The sequence below is a fragment of the Salvelinus namaycush genome, chromosome 5 (genome assembly GCF_016432855.1).
Source record: "Salvelinus namaycush isolate Seneca chromosome 5, SaNama_1.0, whole genome shotgun sequence".
Lineage (NCBI taxonomy): Eukaryota > Metazoa > Chordata > Actinopteri > Salmoniformes > Salmonidae > Salvelinus > Salvelinus namaycush.
In genome coordinates, this window is record NC_052311.1 from 39,238,019 (window position 1) to 39,258,498 (window position 20,480).

Genomic DNA, 20,480 nt, shown 5'->3' on the forward strand with positions numbered 1-20,480 from the left:
CACTCACACACACACACACACACACAGACATAAATATATTACTTACGGACTAAAAATGTATATTGGTTGGCAAGTATACTAATCTTTTAAACAGATTTATTTGTAGATTAAAGTTAATTTAAATGAATAGTCTCATCATTTCACAAACAGATGAAATCACTTATTTGAATGTTCCAGCCTCTCCATGACATCACTGTGTGTGTGTGTGTGTGTTTCTGTGTAGAAATACCACCAGTTGAGAATAAAGATCCTGGGCGACTGTTACTACTGCATCTGTGGCCTGCCAGACTACAGAGAGGACCACGCTGCCTGCTCCATCATGATGGGCCTGGCCATGGTGGAGGCCATTTCGTGAGTAGCACCCAATGGAAATGTGGACTGTAGAAACTTTAAAGTGGTTTGTGGTATAGGCTGCATGTGTCAAAGGACATCCTATTCACCAACTTAGGGTCAAAGGTAGTATACTACTGTAGAACCAATTACTTTCATGTGCTGAAAACAGGTCTGACATCTACAGTATCTGGATAAATGCTGAGAAAATAATACACAATTCATATTTTCTAGAAAGGTTTGATGCGCTTTTAAGTCCAAACCTTTCCGTATTCCGATTGACTTCCTTTTCAGACGTGTTCACATCTCAGAGGTCCTTCTGTACTTGTGGTGAATAGGGTGTCATTTGAGATTTGCACATAGAGTAGGAGTAATGTGATGTGCTGGAGGCAAAACAAATGGTAGGGGAAAGACTGGCTAGTGTGGTTCTTCTTGGCTCTGTGTCACGGTGACTGTGTTGTCCTGTAGGTATGTTCGTGAGAAGACCGGGACAGATGTGGACATGCGTGTGGGGGTACACACTGGCACTGTCCTGGGGGGCGTCCTGGGACAGAAGCGGTGGCAGTATGACGTCTGGTCCACTGACGTCACCGTGGCCAATAAGATGGAGGCGGGGGGAATACCGGGGTAAGAAGGAACTGGTTAAACCCCTCTAAGTTATAAAAATTTCCCTAACTCTATTTACAGATCTTTACTACAACCTTAGATGATGCACAGGCAAGATTTACCTGCCTCATGCACTCATATTTGTCAAATGTGTTTGTGCCCAATACAAACCCTATATACCAATACAAAATGAATTATTGCTAGCAATAAGTTATGAAGTCTGTAAGGAAATGTTGATGTACTGTATATCAAATAAGAGGGTGACAACAGGAATTATTCAAAGTTTGCAATAGGGAGGGCATAGGGTCAGCCCCCACCCGCCCTGCCATTGATATGCCAAGCTCTCTGACCTATAACCTATAACCCCTGACCTTTGCGGCAGGCGTGTGCACATCTCCCAAGCCACCATGGAGTGTCTGCACGGGGAGTTTGATATGGAGCCGGGGAACGGGGGCGACCGCTGTGAGTACCTGAAGGAGAGGGGCATCGACTCCTACCTGGTGGTGGTGCCCAAGGGCCCCCTGGGAAAGAACGGCATCAACGGGGTGGTGAGTATTGCCTCAGCACCTAGTTTTATTCAACCTTTATTCTTACAGGTTCGTCTCACTGAGATAAACCCTCTGTAAAACTTTATTTTACAACCAGGTAGTAGTTAAGAAATAACTTTGTCTTTAACTTTGGTACCAGTCACCAATTTAGTTGAATTCTTTGAGGTAATTACCAGCGTAGTTTCCTAGTTAATACCATGAAAATACCAGGTAAGTAACAGCTTACAACAGGCTGTAAAAGAAAGCGTTACAAAAATGTCAATATTTTTTTCTCTCCAGATTCCTCCCGTCAACACACCACAGTCACTGTAACACACCTCACCTTCTCTCTCTCTCTCCCCTCCTTCCTGTCTCTTCGTTTCCTATCAGAAGTTGTCTGTGATGTCATCCAATGGGAACTCTCCATTGTTGATCAACACCACTGAGTGTAATGGAAGTGTCCACACAGCCTGCACCACACCAGACGAGCCAGAGGAGCTGGACACACGGGTAACATATGACCTTTACTGTAACCCCTAACACACAGGATTGCAACTCTGTGTCCTACAAGTGCACAGTATGTGCAGGCCTTTGTTCCAGTTTAGGATTAGTACACCTATTCAAATTATTAACTAATCATTGTCTTATATTCAGACCTCGATATGTAAATTCAGGGGTGTGCTGGCTAGTACAAAAACCTCCAAATACTTTGGCTGTCTCCAAGACAGGAGTTGCTCCAACTTGTGCTACCTTCTCCACTTCAAACCTGAATGAAGAGTGGCTACTTCCAGATTCTCCACCCTTCTCATTAAGTGTGCACTTGCACACTCCCCGTCATGGATCTAAAAGCATTGAATTGGTGTAAGTATTGGCTGGAGAGAGTTTCGACCATTGTTAAATCCATAAGAGGGAGTGTGCAAGTGCACACTTTAGAAGAAGTGTGGAGAATCGGGGTGCATCCAGTGGGTGGTGTAATGACAGAACAGGAATGCCACCTTGTGACTCCAGGTGGTGAACCCTTCGTTCCCCAACCCTCGGCGGAGGCTAAGACTGCGGGACCTGGCCGAGAGGGTGATTGATGCCCAAGAGAACGAACAGGAGCTCAACAAACTGCTCAATGAGGCACTGCTGGAGAGAGAGACCGTACAAGCGTGAGTAGACAGAGAGTGAGAGTGTGGGTGTGTGTGGGGTTCCAAAATTCCAGGAACTTTAAATAAATTCCCTGCTTTTCATGAAATCCTGTTTGGCGGATTCTGGATTTCATGCTTATTCCCTCCTGATTCCGGGAATCCCCCAACGAGGCATTTTGGGAAAACCAGAGAATGTGTGTGATATTCATAGAGAAACACCCAGTAGCAGAGGGTGTGTGTCATGATTGTCTTTAGGTGAAAGAGAGGACCAAGGCGCAGCGTGATATAAATACATCTTCACTTTATTTGAAGATGAAACGAAAACGACCACTAACACAAACTAGACAAAGCTACAAACGAAAGTGCAGACACAAGCTACTAACGTCAAACATAGACAATTACCCACAACCTACCTAATGCCTATGGCTGCCTAAATATGACTCTCAATCAGAGACAACGATAGACAGCTGTCTCTAATTGAGAACCAATCCAAGCAACCATAGACTTACATAAACACCTACACTGAACACAACCCCATGAACTCTACCAAAACCCCCTAGACAATACACACACCCTAGACTAGACAAAAACCACAAACATCCCCCATGTCACACCCTGACCTAACTAAAATAATAAAGAAAACAAAGATAACTAAGGCCAGGGCGTGACAGTGTGAGAGTGAGCCATGTGCAGCCAGGTATGAATCCTATGGTTATGTGAGCAGACAGACCGTGTGAACCCTCCCTCTGCCCTGTCAGTTTGAAGGGGAAACGCATCAACCGTCTGTCCCTGCGCTTTGTGGACCCTGAGCTGGAGACCCGCTACTCCGTAGAAAAGGAGAAGCAGAGCGGAGCTGCCTTCAGCTGCTCCTGTGTAGTGCTCCTGTTCACTGCAGCCATGGAAGTCCTCATAGACCCTCGGTGAGTTCACCTAAACTCTCTCTCCCTCTCTCTCTCTCTCGTGTTCCTTATGTTCTGTGTGTTCTTGCGGTTGACAGGATGATAGCAAACTACGTGACCCTAGCTGTGGGCGAGGTCCTGCTGCTCGTCCTAACTGTCTGCTCTCTGGCGGCCATCTTCCCTCGAGTGAGTGCCTCTTCCCCCCGCTCCACTATCACACCTTGCTCAACATCCAACCAGAGAGCAGCTAGCCTTTCAGAGCGAGCAACAGTTAACCCACAGCTAAATCATAATTTATCATAGAACATTTTCCACAACATAATAAATCTGTAGATATGAAGATATTTGTTGTGGTATACTCTTGAGTAAAAATAACGTAGTTGTGATAGTGGATCAACATATCGTAGTTAAATAACTTAGATGTGCTAAGCATCTCATGATGCTGTGCATTTGATGTGTACATACACTCCCAATGTTATGTAAGCTGAATGTGGTAAAGAATGTGTCTAATCAGCACCCCATATGTATGTTCTTTTGTCACGCATCAGCACTTTTGATCTAACCTCATGAGCCAGGTCATGGAAAGTCAAATTTATTGACTGCTACAGACAGTTATGTAGCTACCACTATCGACTGCTACTGTCACCCTAACAGCAAACCCCCCCCCCCCCCCCCCCCCCCCAATCCCCACATTGCCCACAAGGGTTTTGCACCATGTGCGCACAGACACACAGACACACACACATACAGTGCATTCGGGAAAGTATTCAGACCCCTTGGCTTATTCAACATTTTGTTAAGTTACAGGCTTATTCTAAAATTGATGAAAATGTTTCTCCTCAACGATCTGCACACAATACCTCGTAATGACAAAGCAAAAACAAGTATTCAGATCCTTTACTCAGTACTTTGTTAAAGCACCTTTGGCAGTGATTACAGCCTCGAGTCTTCTTGGGTATGACGCTACAAGCTTAGCACACCTGTATTTGGGGAGTTTCACTCATTATTTTCTGCAGATCCTCTCAAGCTCTCTCAGGTTGGATGCGGAGGGTCCATGCACAGCTATTTTCAGGTCTCTCCGGAGATGTTCGATCGGGTTCAAGTATGGGCTCTGGCTGGGCCACTCACGGACATTCAGAGACTTGTCCCGAAGCCACTCCTACGTTGTCTTGACTGTGTGCTTAGGGTCGTTGTCCTGTTGGAAGGGGAACCTTTGCCCCAGTCTGAGGTTCTGAGCGCTCTGGAGCAGGGTTTCATCAAGGATCTCTCTGTACTTTGCTCCGTTCATCTTTCCCTTGATATTGACTAGTCTCCCAGTCCCTGACGCTTTTAAACATCCCCACAGCATGATGCTGCCACCACCCTGCTTCACCGTAAGGATGGTGCCAGGTTTCCTCCAGACGTGACGCTTGACATTCAGGCCAAAGAGTTCAATTTTGGTTTCATCAGACCAGAGAATCTTGTGAGTCCTTTAGGTGCCTTTTGGAAAACTCCAAACGGGCTGTCATGTGTCTTTTACTGAGAAGTGGCTACCATCTGGCCACTCTACCATAAAGGCCTGATTGGTGGAGTGCTGCAGAGATGGTTGTCCTTCTGGAAGGTTTTCCCATCTCCACAGAGAAACTCTGGAGCTCTGTCAGAGTGACCATCGGGTTCTTAGTCATCTCCCTGACCAAGACCCTTCTCCCCGATTGCTCAGTTTGGCCGGGCGGTCAGCTTTGGGAAGAGTCTTGGTGGTTCCAAATTTCTTCCATTTAAGAATGATGGAGGCCACTGTGTTATTGGGGACCTTCAATGCTGCAGAAATGTTTTGGTACCCTTCCCCAGATCTGTGCCTCGACACAATCCTGTCTCGGAGCTCTATGGACAATTCCTTTGACCTCATGGCTTGGTTTTTGCTCTGACATGCACTGTCAGCTGTGGGACCTTATATAGACAGGTTTGTGCCTTTCCAAATCATGTCCAATCAATTGAATTTACCACAGGTGCACTCCAATCAAGTTGTAGAAACATCTCAAGGATAATCAATGGAAACAGAATGCACCTGAGCTCTATTTCGTGTCTCATAGCAGAGGGTCTGAGTACTTATGTAAATTAGCTCCCAAGTGGTGCAACGGTCTAAGGCACTGCATCTCAGTGTTAGAGGCATTACTACAGACCCTGGTTTGATCCCGGGCTGTATCACAACCGGCCGTGATTGGGAGTCCCATAGGGCGGCGCACAATTGGCCCAGCGTTGTCTGGGTTAGGGGAGGGTTTGGCCGGGGTAGGCCGTCATTGTAAATAACAATTCGTTCTTAACTGACTTGCCTAGTTAACGATCTTTTTTAAAATAAGGTATTTGTGTTTTAAAAAATATATATTTACAAACATTTCTATTGTGTGTAGATTGATGAGGAAAAATATAATATAAGGTCACAAAATGTGGAAAAGGGGAAGTGGTCTGAATACTTTCCCGAATGCACTGTACACACATAAACAAACAGATAAACAACTACTATATCGAGGGCGAAATGCATGTCCATGTCAACATGTCTGTGCCTGTCACAGTACAATGTCAACCACATGAACACCAGAAGCCACACACACTCACATATACAATTCACCCCAGAGCCTATTAAAAAGAGCTTTTAGTGCTACATAATGAAATGCTTTTACTTGAAGCTATATGGACCAGATTATTGTTCAGCTGCTGAGAGAATGTACTGTACTCAATGAGATCAGATTTGACCTTGGAGATCTGAGTCCCCTCGCGCAACAGTAGTTCCACTCCAGTGACTATTCTTTATCTATGGAAAATCAATCCCTGCTCATCATAGATGTTCATAGAGAAGCCCTCTGGTTGGACTGATGCATGACTCCTAATGGCATGATTGATGGTTCAATGAGGAAAACCAATATGTTTCGTCCTCGGTTTGTCACAGCTCATCTGAAATGACCGTTGACAGATACAGCACTATATAGTAGTATACTGTACTGTCACTAACATGAAAGTCACTATAGTACAGATGTAGGATCTTAATTTGAACACCCTGTTTTAGTTCACCTTTATTTAACTAGGCAAGTTAGTTAAGAACAAATTCTTATTTACAACGACAGCCTACAGTTGCAGGACAACTTTCCTGCCATGCAGGAAATGTACAACTTGTAGTGTATTTGAGGTTTATAAAGGCTTCTGGAGTTTACCACTTTGACATTTCAGACTTGATTTTCTCTCGACAGAAATGTCCAATAACTATAATCCACATAATCATTTTATTTTTGAATGCTGTAGCAAACTGGCGCAAATTAATCATTTTCATCTGTACAAAGTCACTCTGAGAAATACCCTGACCTCTACTATGGTTTCGATCTGATGATGCGTACGATGATGATTACAATTGTATTACTTTGTTGGTTACAGCGAGCAAAGACGACCGTCACCATCAATCATAGTTAAAACGTTTTAATGTTCCGCCATTGCCCCACATATACCACAGGTGTCATAAAAGAGTGTTGTAAAACATTACTCAAAACCACATCAATACAACAATGGTGGTGGTGGTGGTGGTGATGATGATGATGATGATGATAGATATTACTGGTAGTTCACGTGACTGGTTAATGATATTACTGTTGATGACCAACATGTTATTTTTCCTCCTAGGTTTTCCCTAAGAGGCTGGTGTCTTTCTCCACATGGATCGACCACACCCGCTGGGCACGGAACACTTGGGCCATGGCAGCAATCTTCATCCTCACCATGGCCGACATTGTGGACATGGTGAGAAACGTTCATCGTTAGTCCAGTAGAAAAAAATCACAACACTGAGAACAATGGCTTTCTGGTGTTGAATTATGCAGTAGCACGCCAACACAAGCCTTCCCATAAACCTGGGTTTGACTTCAGGGTCTGTTTTTGGTATTGACATGCATGCATACCATCCATATGCAACAGCACGCATTGCAGTTAAATGTTTTAAATTCATAATAAAGCAACAAGATGGGAGTGAAACCAAGGATTTTTTTAAAGGGGCCCAGGTAAGCTTGGAGGAAGCACTAGAACTCGATTGAGTGGTGGCTCGAGTCTTGCGTTGACATTTGGCCTCTATCCCCTCTCTGTCCACGCCCTGTAGCTGAGCTGTCCCCGTCCCTCGGGAAACGCCACAATTGCCCCTCCTTCCTCTGTTGTCCAATCCGGGGCAGAGGGCTGTCTGGACAACCCCAAGTACTACAGCTACATCGCTGTGCTGGCTCTCATGGCGACCACCATGCTGGTGCAGGTCAGCCACATGGTCAAGGTCACACTCATGCTCCTCATCACCATAGCGACGGGCATCGTCAACATCTACAGCTGGAGAGACATATTTGACCGCTACGATATGGCCCGCTTCCAGGACTACAGGTGGATGTGGTTGTGGTGTTATAAGCTGTAGAACAGGTGTGGGTGGTGGTAATCAGTTTATGGATATGTGGTCATCATTTCTTTTCAATTAGTAAAACTGGAATTGGAATTTCAGTTGACTGAATTGAAATGAAATTGACCTCAACTCTGATTGTCATGTTTAGTGTGATATTGCTGTTCTCTAAACATTGTGAGCATGCCGGTGATTTCTGATTATCTCTGTGCTCTGTTTTTAGGTCTTACCTGGTTCCCTCCAAATATGCCATGACTGTGATGATCTTCATCATGATGATCAGTTTCTACTACTTTTCTCGACATGTAAGTTACTGTGGCAGAAGTCTACTAGTTATATACCTTCCAACCTCACTAAGTCATCACTACCTTTTCTATTTTACACATGTTCTGCTTCCTCTCCATTCTTGTTAACCTCTCCACCTCTATTTGAACCTATTTCCTGTCTCCCGCCACCATGTCCCTGACTTTAGGTGGAGAAGCTAGCCCGTACTCTGTTCTTGTGGAAGATTGAGGTCCACGAGCAGAAGGAGAAGGTGTATGAGATGAGGCGCTGGAACGAGGCGCTGGTCACGAACATGCTGCCAGAGCACGTAGCACGCCACTTCCTTGGCTCCAAGAAAAGGGACGAGGTGAGACAGCTTCACTACTGTAGATGCAGTACCTGGTTCTCCCTTCGTGTTAAACATACAGTGCCACGAAAAAGTATTTGCCCTTTCTAATTTTCTCTACTATTGCATATTTTTGATACTGAATGTTATCAGATATTTAACCAAAACCTAATAATAGATAAATGGAACCTGAGTGAACAAATAACACAACAATTACATACTTATTTTATTTATGTCATAAATAAAGTTATGCAACACCCAATGCCCCTGTGAAAAAGTAATTCCCCCTCACACTCAATAACTGCTTGTGCCACCTTTAGCTGCAATGACTCCAACCAAACGCTTCCTGTAGTTGATTATCAGTCTCCCACGTCGCTGTGGAGGAATTTTGGCCCACTCTTCCATGCAGATCTGCTGTAATTCAGTGACATTTGTGTGTTTTCAAGCATGAACTGCTTGTTTCAAGTCCTGCCACAACATCCCAATTGGGATTCAGTCTGGACTTTGACTAGGCCATTACATTTTTTTGACTTGTTTGCCTTTTAGCCATTTTCATGTAGACTTTGTGTTTTTTGGATCATTGTCTTGCTGCATGACCCAGTTGCGCTTCAGCTCACAGACTGATGACCTGACATTCTCCCATAGAATGATCTGATACAGAGCAGAATTCATGGTTTGTTCTATTAAGACAAGTCGTCCAGGTCCTGAGGCAGCAAAGCATCCCCAAACCATCACACTACCTGCTTGACCGTTGTTATGAGGTTCTTACTGTGGAATGCAGTGTTTGGTTGGGACCATATGTGACCAAAATTGTCACACTTTATAGCCCTGACCGCACCTACCATGTAGCTACAATGTGAATACTAGGGCTGAGACGGTAATGGAATTTTGGATGAAAGTTATTAGTCAGTCAAATAAACGTGTTCACCGTTATAACCGGTCAAATAGCAAAACAATTATAATACATGTACGAAACATGTGAACACTGAGTGTACAAAACATTAGGAACCGCTTCCTAATATTGAGTTGCACCCCATTTTCCCCTCAGAACAGCCTGGACTCTAAAAGGTGTCGAAGGTGTTCATTACATTTACATTTACATTTAAGTCATTTAGCAGACGCTCTTATCCAGAGCGACTTACAAATTGGTGCATTCACCTTATGATATCCAGTGGAACAACCACTTTACAATAGTGCATCTAACTCTTTTAAGGGGGGGGAGGGGGGGGTTAGAAGGATTACTTTATCCTATCCTAGGTATTCCTTAAAGAGGTGGGGTTTCAGGTGTCTCCGGAAGGTGGTGATTGACTCCGCTGACCTGGCGTCGTGAGGGAGTTTGTTCCACCATTGGGGTGCCAGAGCAGCGAACAGTTTTGACTGGGCTGAGCGGGAACTGTACTTCCTCAGAGGTAGGGAGGCGAGCAGGCCAGAGGTGGATGAACGCAGTGCCCTTGTTTGGGTGTAGGGCCTGATCAGAGCCTGAAGGTACGGAGGTGCCGTTCCCCTCACAGCTCCGTAGGCAAGCACCATGGTCTTGTAGCGGATGCGAGCTTCAACTGGAAGCCAGTGGAGAGAGCGGAGGAGCGGGGTGACGTGAGAGAACTTGGGAAAGTTGAACACCAGACGGGCTGCGGCGTTCTGGATGAGTTGTAGGGGTTTAATGGCACAGGCAGGGAGCCCAGCCAACAGCGAGTTGCAGTAATCCAGACGGGAGATGACAAGTGCCTGGATTAGGACCTGCGCCGCTTCCTGCGTGAGGCAGGGTCGTACTCTGCGAATGTTGTAGAGCATGAACCTACAGGAACGGGTCACCGCCTTGATGTTAGTTGAGAACGACAGGGTGTTGTCCAGGATCACGCCAAGGTTCTTAGCACTCTGGGAGGAGGACACAATGGAGTTGTCAACCGTGATGGCGAGATCATGGAACGGGCAGTCCTTCCCCGGGAGGAAGAGCAGCTCCGTCTTGCCGAGGTTCAGCTTGAGGTGGTGATCCGTCATCCACACTGATATGTCTGCCAGACATGCAGAGATGCGATTCACCACCTGGTTATCAGAGGGGGGAAAGGAGAAGATTAATTGTGTGTCGTCTGCATAGCAATGATAGGAGAGACCATGTGAGGATATGACAGAGCCAAGTGACTTGGTGTATAGCGAGAATAGGAGAGGGCCTAGAACAGAGCCCTGGGGGACACCAGTGGTGAGAGCACGTGGTGCGGAGACAGATTCTCGCCACGCCACCTGGTAGGAGCGACCTGTCAGGTAGGACGCAATCCAAGCGTGGACCTTGCCGGAGATGCCCAGCTCGGAGAGGGTGGAGAGGAGGATCTGATGGTTCACAGTATCAAAGGCAGCCGATAGGTCTAGAAGGATGAGAGCAGAGGAGAGAGAGTTAGCTTTAGCAGTGCGGAGCGCCTCCGTGACACAGAGAAGAGCAGTCTCAGTTGAATGACTAGTCTTGAAACCTGACTGATTTGGATCAAGAAGGTCATTCTGAGAGAGATAGCAGGAGAGCTGGCCAAGGACGGCACGTTCAAGAGTTTTGGAGAGAAAAGAAAGAAGGGATACTGGTCTGTAGTTATTGACATCAGAGGGATCGAGTGTAGGTTTTTTCAGAAGGGGTGCAACTCTCGCTCTCTTGAAGACGGAAGGGACGTAGCCAGCGGTCAAGGATGAGTTGATGAGCGAGGTGAGGTAAGGGAGAAGGTCTCCGGAAATGGTCTGGAGAAGAGAGGAGGGGATAGGGTCAAGCGGGCAGGTTGTTGGGCGGCCGGCCGTCACAAGACGCGATATTTCATCTGGAGAGAGAGGGGAGAAAGAGGTCAAAGCACAGGGTAGGGCAGTGTGAGCAGAACCAGCGGTGTCGTTTGACTTAGCAAACGAGGATCGGATGTCGTCGACCTTCTTTTCAAAATGGTTGACGAAGTCATCCGCAGAGAGGGAGGAGGGGGGAGGAGGGGGAGGAGGATTCAGGAGGGAGGAGAAGGTGGCAAAGAGCTTCCTAGGGTTAGAGGCAGATGCTTGGAATTTAGAGTGGTAGAAATTGGCTTTAGCAGCAGAGACAGAAGAGGAGAATGTAGAGAGGAGGGAGTGAAAGGATGCCAGGTCCGCAGGGAGGCGAGTTTTCCTCCATTTCCACTCGGCTGCCCGGAGCCCTGTTCTGTGAGCTCGCAATGAGTCGTCGAGCCACGGAGCAGGAGGGGAGGACCGAGCCGGCCTGGAGGATAGGGGACATAGAGAGTCAAAGGATGCAGAAAGGGAGGAGAGGAGGGTTGAGGAGGCAGAATCAGGAGATAGGTTGGAGAAGGTTTGAGCAGAGGGAAGAGATGATAGGATGGAAGAGGAGAGAGTAGCGGGGGAGAGAGAGCGAAGGTTGGGACGGCGCGATACCATCCGAGTAGGGGCAGTGTGGGAAGTGTTGGATGAGAGCGAGAGGGAAAAGGATACAAGGTAGTGGTCGGAGACTTGGAGGGGAGTTGCAATGAGATTAGTGGAAGAACAGCATCTAGTAAAGATGAGGTCAAGCGTATTGCCTGCCTTGTGAGTAGGGGGGGAAGGTGAGAGGGTGAGGTCAAAAGAGGAGAGGAGTGGAAAGAAGGAGGCAGAGAGGAATGAGTCAAAGGTAGACGTGGGGAGATTAAAGTCACCCAGAACTGTGAGAGGTGAGCCATCCTCAGGAAAGGAACTTATCAGGGCGTCAAGCTCATTGATGAACTCTCCAAGGGAACCTGGAGGGCGATAAATGATAAGGATGTTAAGCTTGAAAGGGCTGGTAACTGTGACAGCATGGAATTCAAAGGAGGCGATAGACAGATGGGTCAGGGGAGAAAGAGAAAATGTCCACTTGGGAGAGATGAGGATCCCAGTGCCACCACCCCGCTGACCAGAAGCTCTCGGGGTGTGCGAGAACACGTGGGCAGACGAGGAGAGAGCAGTAGGAGTAGCAGTGTTATCATTGGTAATCCATGTTTCCGTCAGTGCCAAGAAGTCGAGGGACTGGAGGGAAGCATAGGCTGAGATGAACTCTGCCTTGTTGGCCGCAGATCGGCAGTTCCAGAGGCTGCCTGAGACCTGGAACTCCACGTGGGTCGTGCGCGCTGGTACCACCAGGTTAGAGTAGCAGCGGCCACGCGGTGTGAAGCGTTTGTATGGTCTATGCAGAGAGGAGAGAACAGGGATAGACAGACACATAGTTGACAGGCTACAGAAGAGGCTACGCTAATGCAAAGGAGATTGGAATGACAAGTGGACTACACGTCTCGAATGTTCAGAAAGTTTAAGCTTACGTTGCAAAAAATCTTATTGACTAAAATGATATAGTACTGCTGGCTGGTGAAATAGGCTAGCTAGCAGTGGCTGCGTTGTTGACTTTGTTTGAAAGTGTAGCTGGCTAGGTAACCTCGACAATTACTCTAGACTACACAATTATCTTGGATACAAAGACGGCTATGTAGCCAGCTAAGATCAAACAAATCAAACTGTTGTACTGTAATGAAATGAAATGTAATACTACCTGTGGAGCGAAGCGGAATGCAACTACTCGCTCCAACCCGGAAGTGCGTATCATAGAGGGAGAGGCAATAGAAGTGTTGTTTCTTGTATTATTGTCTTTTGTGTCTTTAGAGGACTGCTTCACCTTAATGTCCCCTTTCCCTTTTCTTCTGTCCTTATTTTGTCCCACTTTGTCCCTTCTTTGTCCCTTCTTCTCTTCTGCCAACTAGACACTCCTTGTTAGCTAGCTAGCTTCTTCCAGGAATGTCCCTAGCAACTGCCTAGCAACAGGTAAACAACTTAGCTAGCTAAGAAAACGGTATAATTTTATGAAAAATTGTTACTTTTTCAAAAGCCTTTCTTCTTTGTTAGCTGCTTGTTTGGTCTCCTATTCAGTTTGCAGTTTTCTTTTGATTTTTTTCGATGTACCAATCGAATACCAATGAAGCCACCATGTAGGTTCAGCTATGGCATGACCGGGGGAGTTAGGAGTCCACAGGGATACTGGCCCATGTTGACTCCAATGCTTCCCACAGTTGTGTGAAGTTGGCTGGATGTCCTTTGGGTTGTGCACCATTCTTGATACACACGGGACAATTGTTGAGCGTGAAAAACCCAGCAGTGTTGAAGTTCTTGACATACTCAAACTGGTGAGCCTGGCACCTACTACCATACCATGTTCAAAGGCACTTAAATATTTTGTCTTGCCCATTCACCCTCTGAATGGCACACATACACAAACCATGTCTCAAGGCTTAAAAATCCTTCCTACCCTTCATCTACACTGATTTGAAGTGGATTTAACTGGTGATATCAACAAGGGATCATAGCTTTCACCTGGATTCACCTGGTCAGTCTGTCATGGAAAGAGAAGGTGTCCCAAATGTTTTGTACACTCAGTGTATATGTTTTTTTTAAGAAGCACATTTTCTCTTCTGCTCCTAACTGCATTGTGCTGCTGATGCAGAGAGTGTGGTGTTGCCTAGGCAACCCAAAGCCTTGTTTGCTACAACACCTTGCATGTTTCAGCAAGGAGCAACAACGTTTCATCACGTTGTAGAGTCCATGTTACAGCAGAAACTGACTCAACTGCACGAATGGCCGGCCATCCTGTCTTCAGTCAATTGGTCGTTCATATACAGTACCAGTCAAAAGTTTGGACACACCTACTCATTCAAGGGTTTTTCTTTATGTTTTACTGTTTTCTACGTTTGAAATTCTTCAAAGTAGCCACCCTTTGCCTTGATGACAGCTTTGCACACTCTTGCCATTCTCTCAACCAGCTTCACCAGGAATGTTTTCCAACAGTCTTGAAGAGTTCCCACACATGCTCAGCATGTGTTGGAAGACTCACCCCAAACCATCTCAATTGGGTTGAGTTCGAGTGATTGTGGAGGCCAGCTCATCTGAAGCAGCACTCAATCACTCTCCTTCTTGGTCAAATAGCCCTTACACAGCCTGGAGATGTGTTGGGTCATTGTCCTGTTGAAAAACAAATGATAGTACCACTAAGCGCAAACCAGATGGGATGGCGTATCGCTGCAGAATGCTGTGGTAACCATGCTGGTTAAGTGTGCCTTGAATTCTAAATAAATCACTGACAGTGTCACCAGCAAAGCACCCCCACACCATTACACCTCCTCCTCCATGCTTCAAGGTGGAAACCACACATGCGGAGATCATCCATTCACCAACTCTGCGTTTTACAAAGACACGGCGGCTAGAGCCAAACATCTCAACTTTGTAATCATCAGACCAAAGGACAGATTTCCACCGGTCTAATGTCCATTACTCGTGTTTCTTGGCCCAAGCAAGTCTCTTATTATTGGTGTCTTTTAGTAGTGGTTTCTTTGCAGCAATTCGACCACAAAGGCCTGATTCACGCAGTCACCTCTGAACAGTTGTTGTTGAGATGTGTCTGTTATATTTATTTGGGCTGCAATATGAGGTGCAGTTAATTGCCGATTTCTGAGGCTGGTAACTAATGAACTTATCCTCTGCAGCAGAGGTAACTGTGGGTCTTCCTTTCCTGTGGCGGTCCTCATTAGAGCCCGTTTCATCATAGCTCTTAATGGTTTTTGCGACTGCACTTGAAGAAACTTTGAAAGTTCTTGCAGTTTTCCGGATTGACTGACCTTCATGTCTTAAAGTAATGATGTACTGTTGTTTCTTGTTGCTTATTTAAGCTGATCTTGCCATAATATTGGCTTGGCCTTTTACCAAATAGGGCTATCTTCTGTATACCACCCCTAACTTGTCACAACATGTCACGCCCTGGCCTTAGTTATCTTTGTTTTCTGTATTATTTTAGTTAGGTCAGGGTGTGACATGGGGGATGTTTGTGTGTGTTTGTCTCGTCTTGGGTGGTTGTATTGTCTAGGGAGTTTTTGTAGAGTTCTTGGGGTTGTGTTCAGTGTAGGTGTTTAGGTAAGTCTATGGTTGCCTGGAATGGTTCTCAATCAGAGACAGCTGTCTATCGTTGTCTCTGATTGGGAGCCATATTTAAGGCAGCCATAGGCATTAGGTAGGTTGTGGGTAATTGTCTATGTTTGACGTTAGTAGCTTGTGTCTGCACTTTCGTTTTGTAGCTTCACGGTCGTTTGTTTTTTTGTCTAGTTTGTATTAGTGTTCGTGTTCGTTTTTCATCTTCAAAATAAAAGAAGATGTATTCATATCACGCTGCGCCTTGGTCCTCTCATTCACCTAAAGATGATCGTGACACAACACCACTGATTGGCTCAAACGCATTAAGGAAAGAAATTCCACAAATGAACTTTTAACAAGGCACACCTGTTAATTGAAATACATTCCAGGTGACTATCTCATGAAGCTGGTTGAGAGAATGCCAAGAATGTGCAAAGCTGTTATCAAGGCAAAGGGTGGCTACTTTGAATAATATAAAATATATTGATTTGTTTATCACTTGTTTGCTTACTACATGATTCCATGTGTTATTTCATAGTTTTGATGTCTTCACTATTATTCTAAAATGTAGAAAATAGTAAAAATAAAGAAAAAACGTTCAATGAGTAGATTGTATCCAAACGTATGTTTATTTATTTAATGGATATGACAGTTATTTAATTGTCATGGTGATCTTCATCCATAACCATCGGTTATATGGTAATTGTGCCAGCCCTATTAACTACATAGGTTTTAAGGCAGTCAATGTGAAGTGGGACCAATACATGTATAGTTCCTGAAGTTGAGAAAGAGGTATCAATCACGGTCACTGTGTGCGGTGATCAGCCCCCATGTTATAACAGTGGTAATATCAAGGCACAAGGCGAGTCCCAAATGCAGACACAGGAGGCAGATGGTTGGAGTCTTACAATGTTTATTAATCCAAAGGGCTAGGCAAGAGAATGGTCGTGGACAGGCAAAAAGCTAAAAACCAGATCAGAGTCCAGGAGGTACAGAGTGACAGACATGCTCGTGGTCAAGGCAGACAGAATGGTCAGGCAGGCAGGTACAAAGTCCAGAAACAGGCAAGGGTCAAAACCGGGAGGACTAGAAAAAGGAGAATACAAAAAGCAGAACGGGAAAAACGCTGGTTGACTTGGAAACATACATGACGAACTGGCACAGAGAGACAGGAAACACAGGGATACTGGGGAAAATAAGCGACACCTGGAGGGGGTGGAGACAATCACAAGGACAGGTGAAACAGATCAGGGCATGACAGGTAAGGTTTGTTTAGCTATTGCAATGGTTACAGCTAGAGTTATACTGTTGAGTTATCTATGTCTGTACATCTGTTAATCTGAAATATATGCCCCTTCCAGGAGCTGTACAGCCAGTCATATGATGAGATTGGGGTGATGTTCGCCTCCATCCCCAACTTCTCGGACTTCTACACAGAGGAGAGCATCAACAACGGGGGGATTGAGTGCCTCAGGTTCCTAAACGAAATCATCTCTGATTTTGACAGCGTAAGAAGCTCATGAATGCATCATTTCATTTTGTGACTTGTAACAGTCATGCAAATGGTGGAACTAGCTTGCTATAACAATGGAAGTACTGTATGTTATTACTCCTTATTCCTGATGCATGCCACTGTATAGGAATTAAAGATGCTGCCTAACACTTTGAGACTTGACCTTTCAACCCGTGACCTTTAACCTCTGACAGCTCCTGGACGAGTCTCAGTTCCGCTGCATCACCAAAATCAAAACCATTGGCAGCACCTACATGGCAGCATCAGGTGTCACTCCCAACGTCAGCAATGGCTACGCCTGTCTGAAGGTCAGCTCATTACCATGGTCATCAGCCAATGGGTCCGGGTCAGGGGAGGCTTAAACTAGCCGTGTAAACTATATTATGTAAACTCCTATAGTATGACATAATCATGTGAACTCCTATAGCTAAACAGCAGAACTCCTGATGAACTCAGTCTAGAGCGTCTTCTACTGTTTGTGGTAGCAGGTCAGAAATGTGATCTAGAGCTTTAGTACTGATCTTTTACAGAGGATATGTTCATTTTATGGGTGATGATGATCGTAGTGGTGGCGGTGGTGGTGATGGTGATCAAATTAATTCACTTAACTTGATGATGGTGATGAAGATGGTTAAGGTAGAGGGCTCTGTTGTGCAGAAAGAGGAGCTGACCGACAGAGAGCGCTGGCAGCATTTGGCAGATCTGGCTGACTTTGCTCTGGCCATGAAGGTCACGCTCATGAACATCAACTACCAGTCCTTCAACAACTTCATGCTACGCATAGGTCAGTGCTAACCTTTCAGCCATATATTTTAAGGTGAGAGGAGAATGGAGAGCGTGTCCTAGTTTTGTACTGCATGCATATCATGTATCCCATCCTCTCCCCAGGTTTGAATAAAGGGGGGGTGCTGGCAGGAGTGATTGGTGCCCGGAAGCCTCACTATGACATCTGGGGCAACACTGTGAATGTGGCAAGTCGCATGGAGTCCACAGGCGTCATGGGTAACATCCAGGTAAGGCCTCACCATACAGGGTGCGACAAGATGCAGGATGTGATAAGTAGTGAGGTGACAACCAGACAATCAGTTATAGCTGTAGCGCATTGGCCCGTAAGGTTGTTGATGTACCTGATTTCTGGTGAGGACTGAGCAGGAGCACTTCATAACCAACAATGCTTGATACATTGCAGTCACCTGCAAGATCTCAAAATCACATATAGCAATCTGATACCTGACTGCACAGTCGATGATGTGGCATGAAACCATTGGTTGACTGAAATGTGGTCTGCCTGGAATGCAGCCATTGTCTCACAGATGGCTATAATAACATAAGAATAATCCTACTTTGTTTGATTACTATTTAGATCGTGGGATTTGACATCAGGGAATGTCTTTAAGTGGATTACCAAATCTGGGCAGAAAACACATGTGTTGGCTGGATCTGTATGCATACGGAGATTCATCACCTAAAATTCAATGTGATTCTGCTTCCCCCAGGTGGTGGAAGATTGCTACCACATCTTGAAGGAGTACGGATTCCGTTTTGTGAGGAGGGGACCCATCTTTGTGAAGGGGAAAGGAGAGCTGCTTACCTACTTTCTGAAGGGTAGAGAAAAACAGGGATCCTTCATCAACGGCTCCTTGGTCACCCTGCCACACCAAGTGGTGGACAACTCCTGACCTGCGTGTCAACGCACACAGAAACACAAACGCACACACATAATCAGAAATATACATTCTAATGTATAAGTGAGATCTGAATTAATGCTTATACCAACACTCCATCTTTCAGAATTACAAAGTATGTAAGAGGATATGAACATCTTGCAAAGAGAGAAGATTTGTTCCGCCTCCCCTACCCTGCCTGTTCAAATAGTTTTTTTGCAAACTACAAAGCTTTTCAAAATAGTGCTCAGCTACTTGCACTACAGACTTATGAACACATATCACGCTACTGTATAGTCACACATATTTACACACATTTTTAGACAAACACTCTTCAGATACACATCGTCTGACAAACACACATTCATGTATTCACTACAATGCCATCACTCAAGCCAGATGCAGCCAGGCTGTTGGACTAAATGCCTCATTTTGAATACTTTCCCCCTTTTACAAAATACTTTATATTTGGAAAATGATGGATTTCATTGTGTTTGTTACAGTATCTCCAAACTGCTCGGAGATGAAGATGACCTGAGATAAGATGGTAGAGTGTTTGAAGGTTAATGCAGAGTGTGTGTGTGTGTGTGTGTGTGTGTGTGTGTGTGTGTGTGTGTGTGTGTGTGTGTGTGCGCGCGCTGAATAAGCCTGCAGTGAAAGTGTTCTTTCTCACTTTTTTTCCGATCCGCAATCAAGTAATGTTGCCATGCCCTCTTTCTGTTTGCTATGAATTTGGAACACATGCCTTCTCAGTTCTCTGCTCTTCCCCCCGGGCTTACATTGGCACATTTCACTTCTTTACGGCATCTGAGGCTATTCTGACAGTGGGTATAGAACCCAGGTGTGAGTCCTCAGGTGTGAAATTGGAGACAGGTTGAATGTTTTTGTGTTTTTTGGAGGCATTGCAGATGTGTGCATGCATGTTGTAAAGCAAGTGATTGAGTGATTCATGGTATTTTAGAGTTTGTGGTCACCGGGTCTTTGTGAGTAGCTGACACCTGTGGCCATTATGGGTATTCCGGTGGGTAGAAATGCAGTGCCCTGAAAAGGTATTTGCCCCTTTTTGGGGGTTTCTCTATTTTTACATGTTTTTGATACTGAATTAGCAGATCTTCAACCAGAATCTAATATTAGATAAAGGGAACATCAGTTTACAAATAACCCAAAAAATTATACTTATTTTATTTATTTAAATAACAAAGTTATGCAACTGTGTGAAAAATGAATTGCACCCTTACACTCAATAACTGGTTGTGCCACCTTTAGCTGCAATGACTGCAGCCAAATGCCGCCTCTAGTTGTTGATCAGTCTCTCACATCGCTGTAGAAGAATTTTGGCCCACTCTTGCATGCAGAACTGCTTTAACTCTGGGCCAAAATTCCTCCACAGCGACGTGAGAGACTGATTAACAACTCCAGGAAGCGTTTGGTTGGAGTCATTGAATCTAAAGGACACAAGCAGTTATTGAGTGTGAGGGGCAATTACTTTTTCACACGGGCATTGGGTGTTGCATAACTTTGGTTATGAAATAAGTATGTAATTATTGTGTTCTTTGTTCACTCAGGTTCCCATTGTCTAATATTAGGTTTTGGTTGAAGATCTGATAATATTCAGTGTAAAAAAAATATGCAAAAGTAGAGAATTAAAAAGGGGCAAATACTTTTTCACAGCACTGTATGTTTGTTTGTTTGACTGTATGTAAGGTGGATATGTGAACAGTATTGCAGATGCGGGTGAGTTTCTTTTGCTCGTATTGTATCCCCATAAGTGTCTTTTCTCCAAAATTGGATGAAAGTGCAATAGTTTATTCTTCTACAACCCTCTGTCCTCGCTTGCCCCTTACACAAATTAAAACATTGCTGGCCCTTTAATTAATATTTTTATAACTAAGT

General features: G+C 45.1%; 1 protein-coding gene across 1 annotated transcript in view; it reads left to right on the forward strand.

Moving 5' to 3' along the window:
* The window catches only part of LOC120048257 (adenylate cyclase type 3-like), a 34,208-nt gene extending 14,304 nt beyond the window's left edge, over positions 1–19,904 (forward strand). The window contains exons 6-21 of the mRNA XM_038994094.1: positions 224–351; positions 799–957; positions 1,319–1,484; positions 1,854–1,973; positions 2,472–2,614; positions 3,352–3,513; positions 3,591–3,678; positions 7,138–7,254; positions 7,607–7,875; positions 8,112–8,193; positions 8,361–8,519; positions 16,772–16,918; positions 17,118–17,231; positions 17,581–17,707; positions 17,812–17,936; positions 18,420–19,904. Of these exons, the coding sequence (XP_038850022.1) occupies positions 224–351; positions 799–957; positions 1,319–1,484; positions 1,854–1,973; positions 2,472–2,614; positions 3,352–3,513; positions 3,591–3,678; positions 7,138–7,254; positions 7,607–7,875; positions 8,112–8,193; positions 8,361–8,519; positions 16,772–16,918; positions 17,118–17,231; positions 17,581–17,707; positions 17,812–17,936; positions 18,420–18,602 (2,289 nt within the window). The 3' untranslated portion in view covers positions 18,603–19,904. The remainder of the gene's footprint in view (positions 1–223; positions 352–798; positions 958–1,318; positions 1,485–1,853; positions 1,974–2,471; positions 2,615–3,351; positions 3,514–3,590; positions 3,679–7,137; positions 7,255–7,606; positions 7,876–8,111; positions 8,194–8,360; positions 8,520–16,771; positions 16,919–17,117; positions 17,232–17,580; positions 17,708–17,811; positions 17,937–18,419) is intronic.
* The last annotated feature ends 576 nt before the right edge of the window (positions 19,905–20,480 follow it).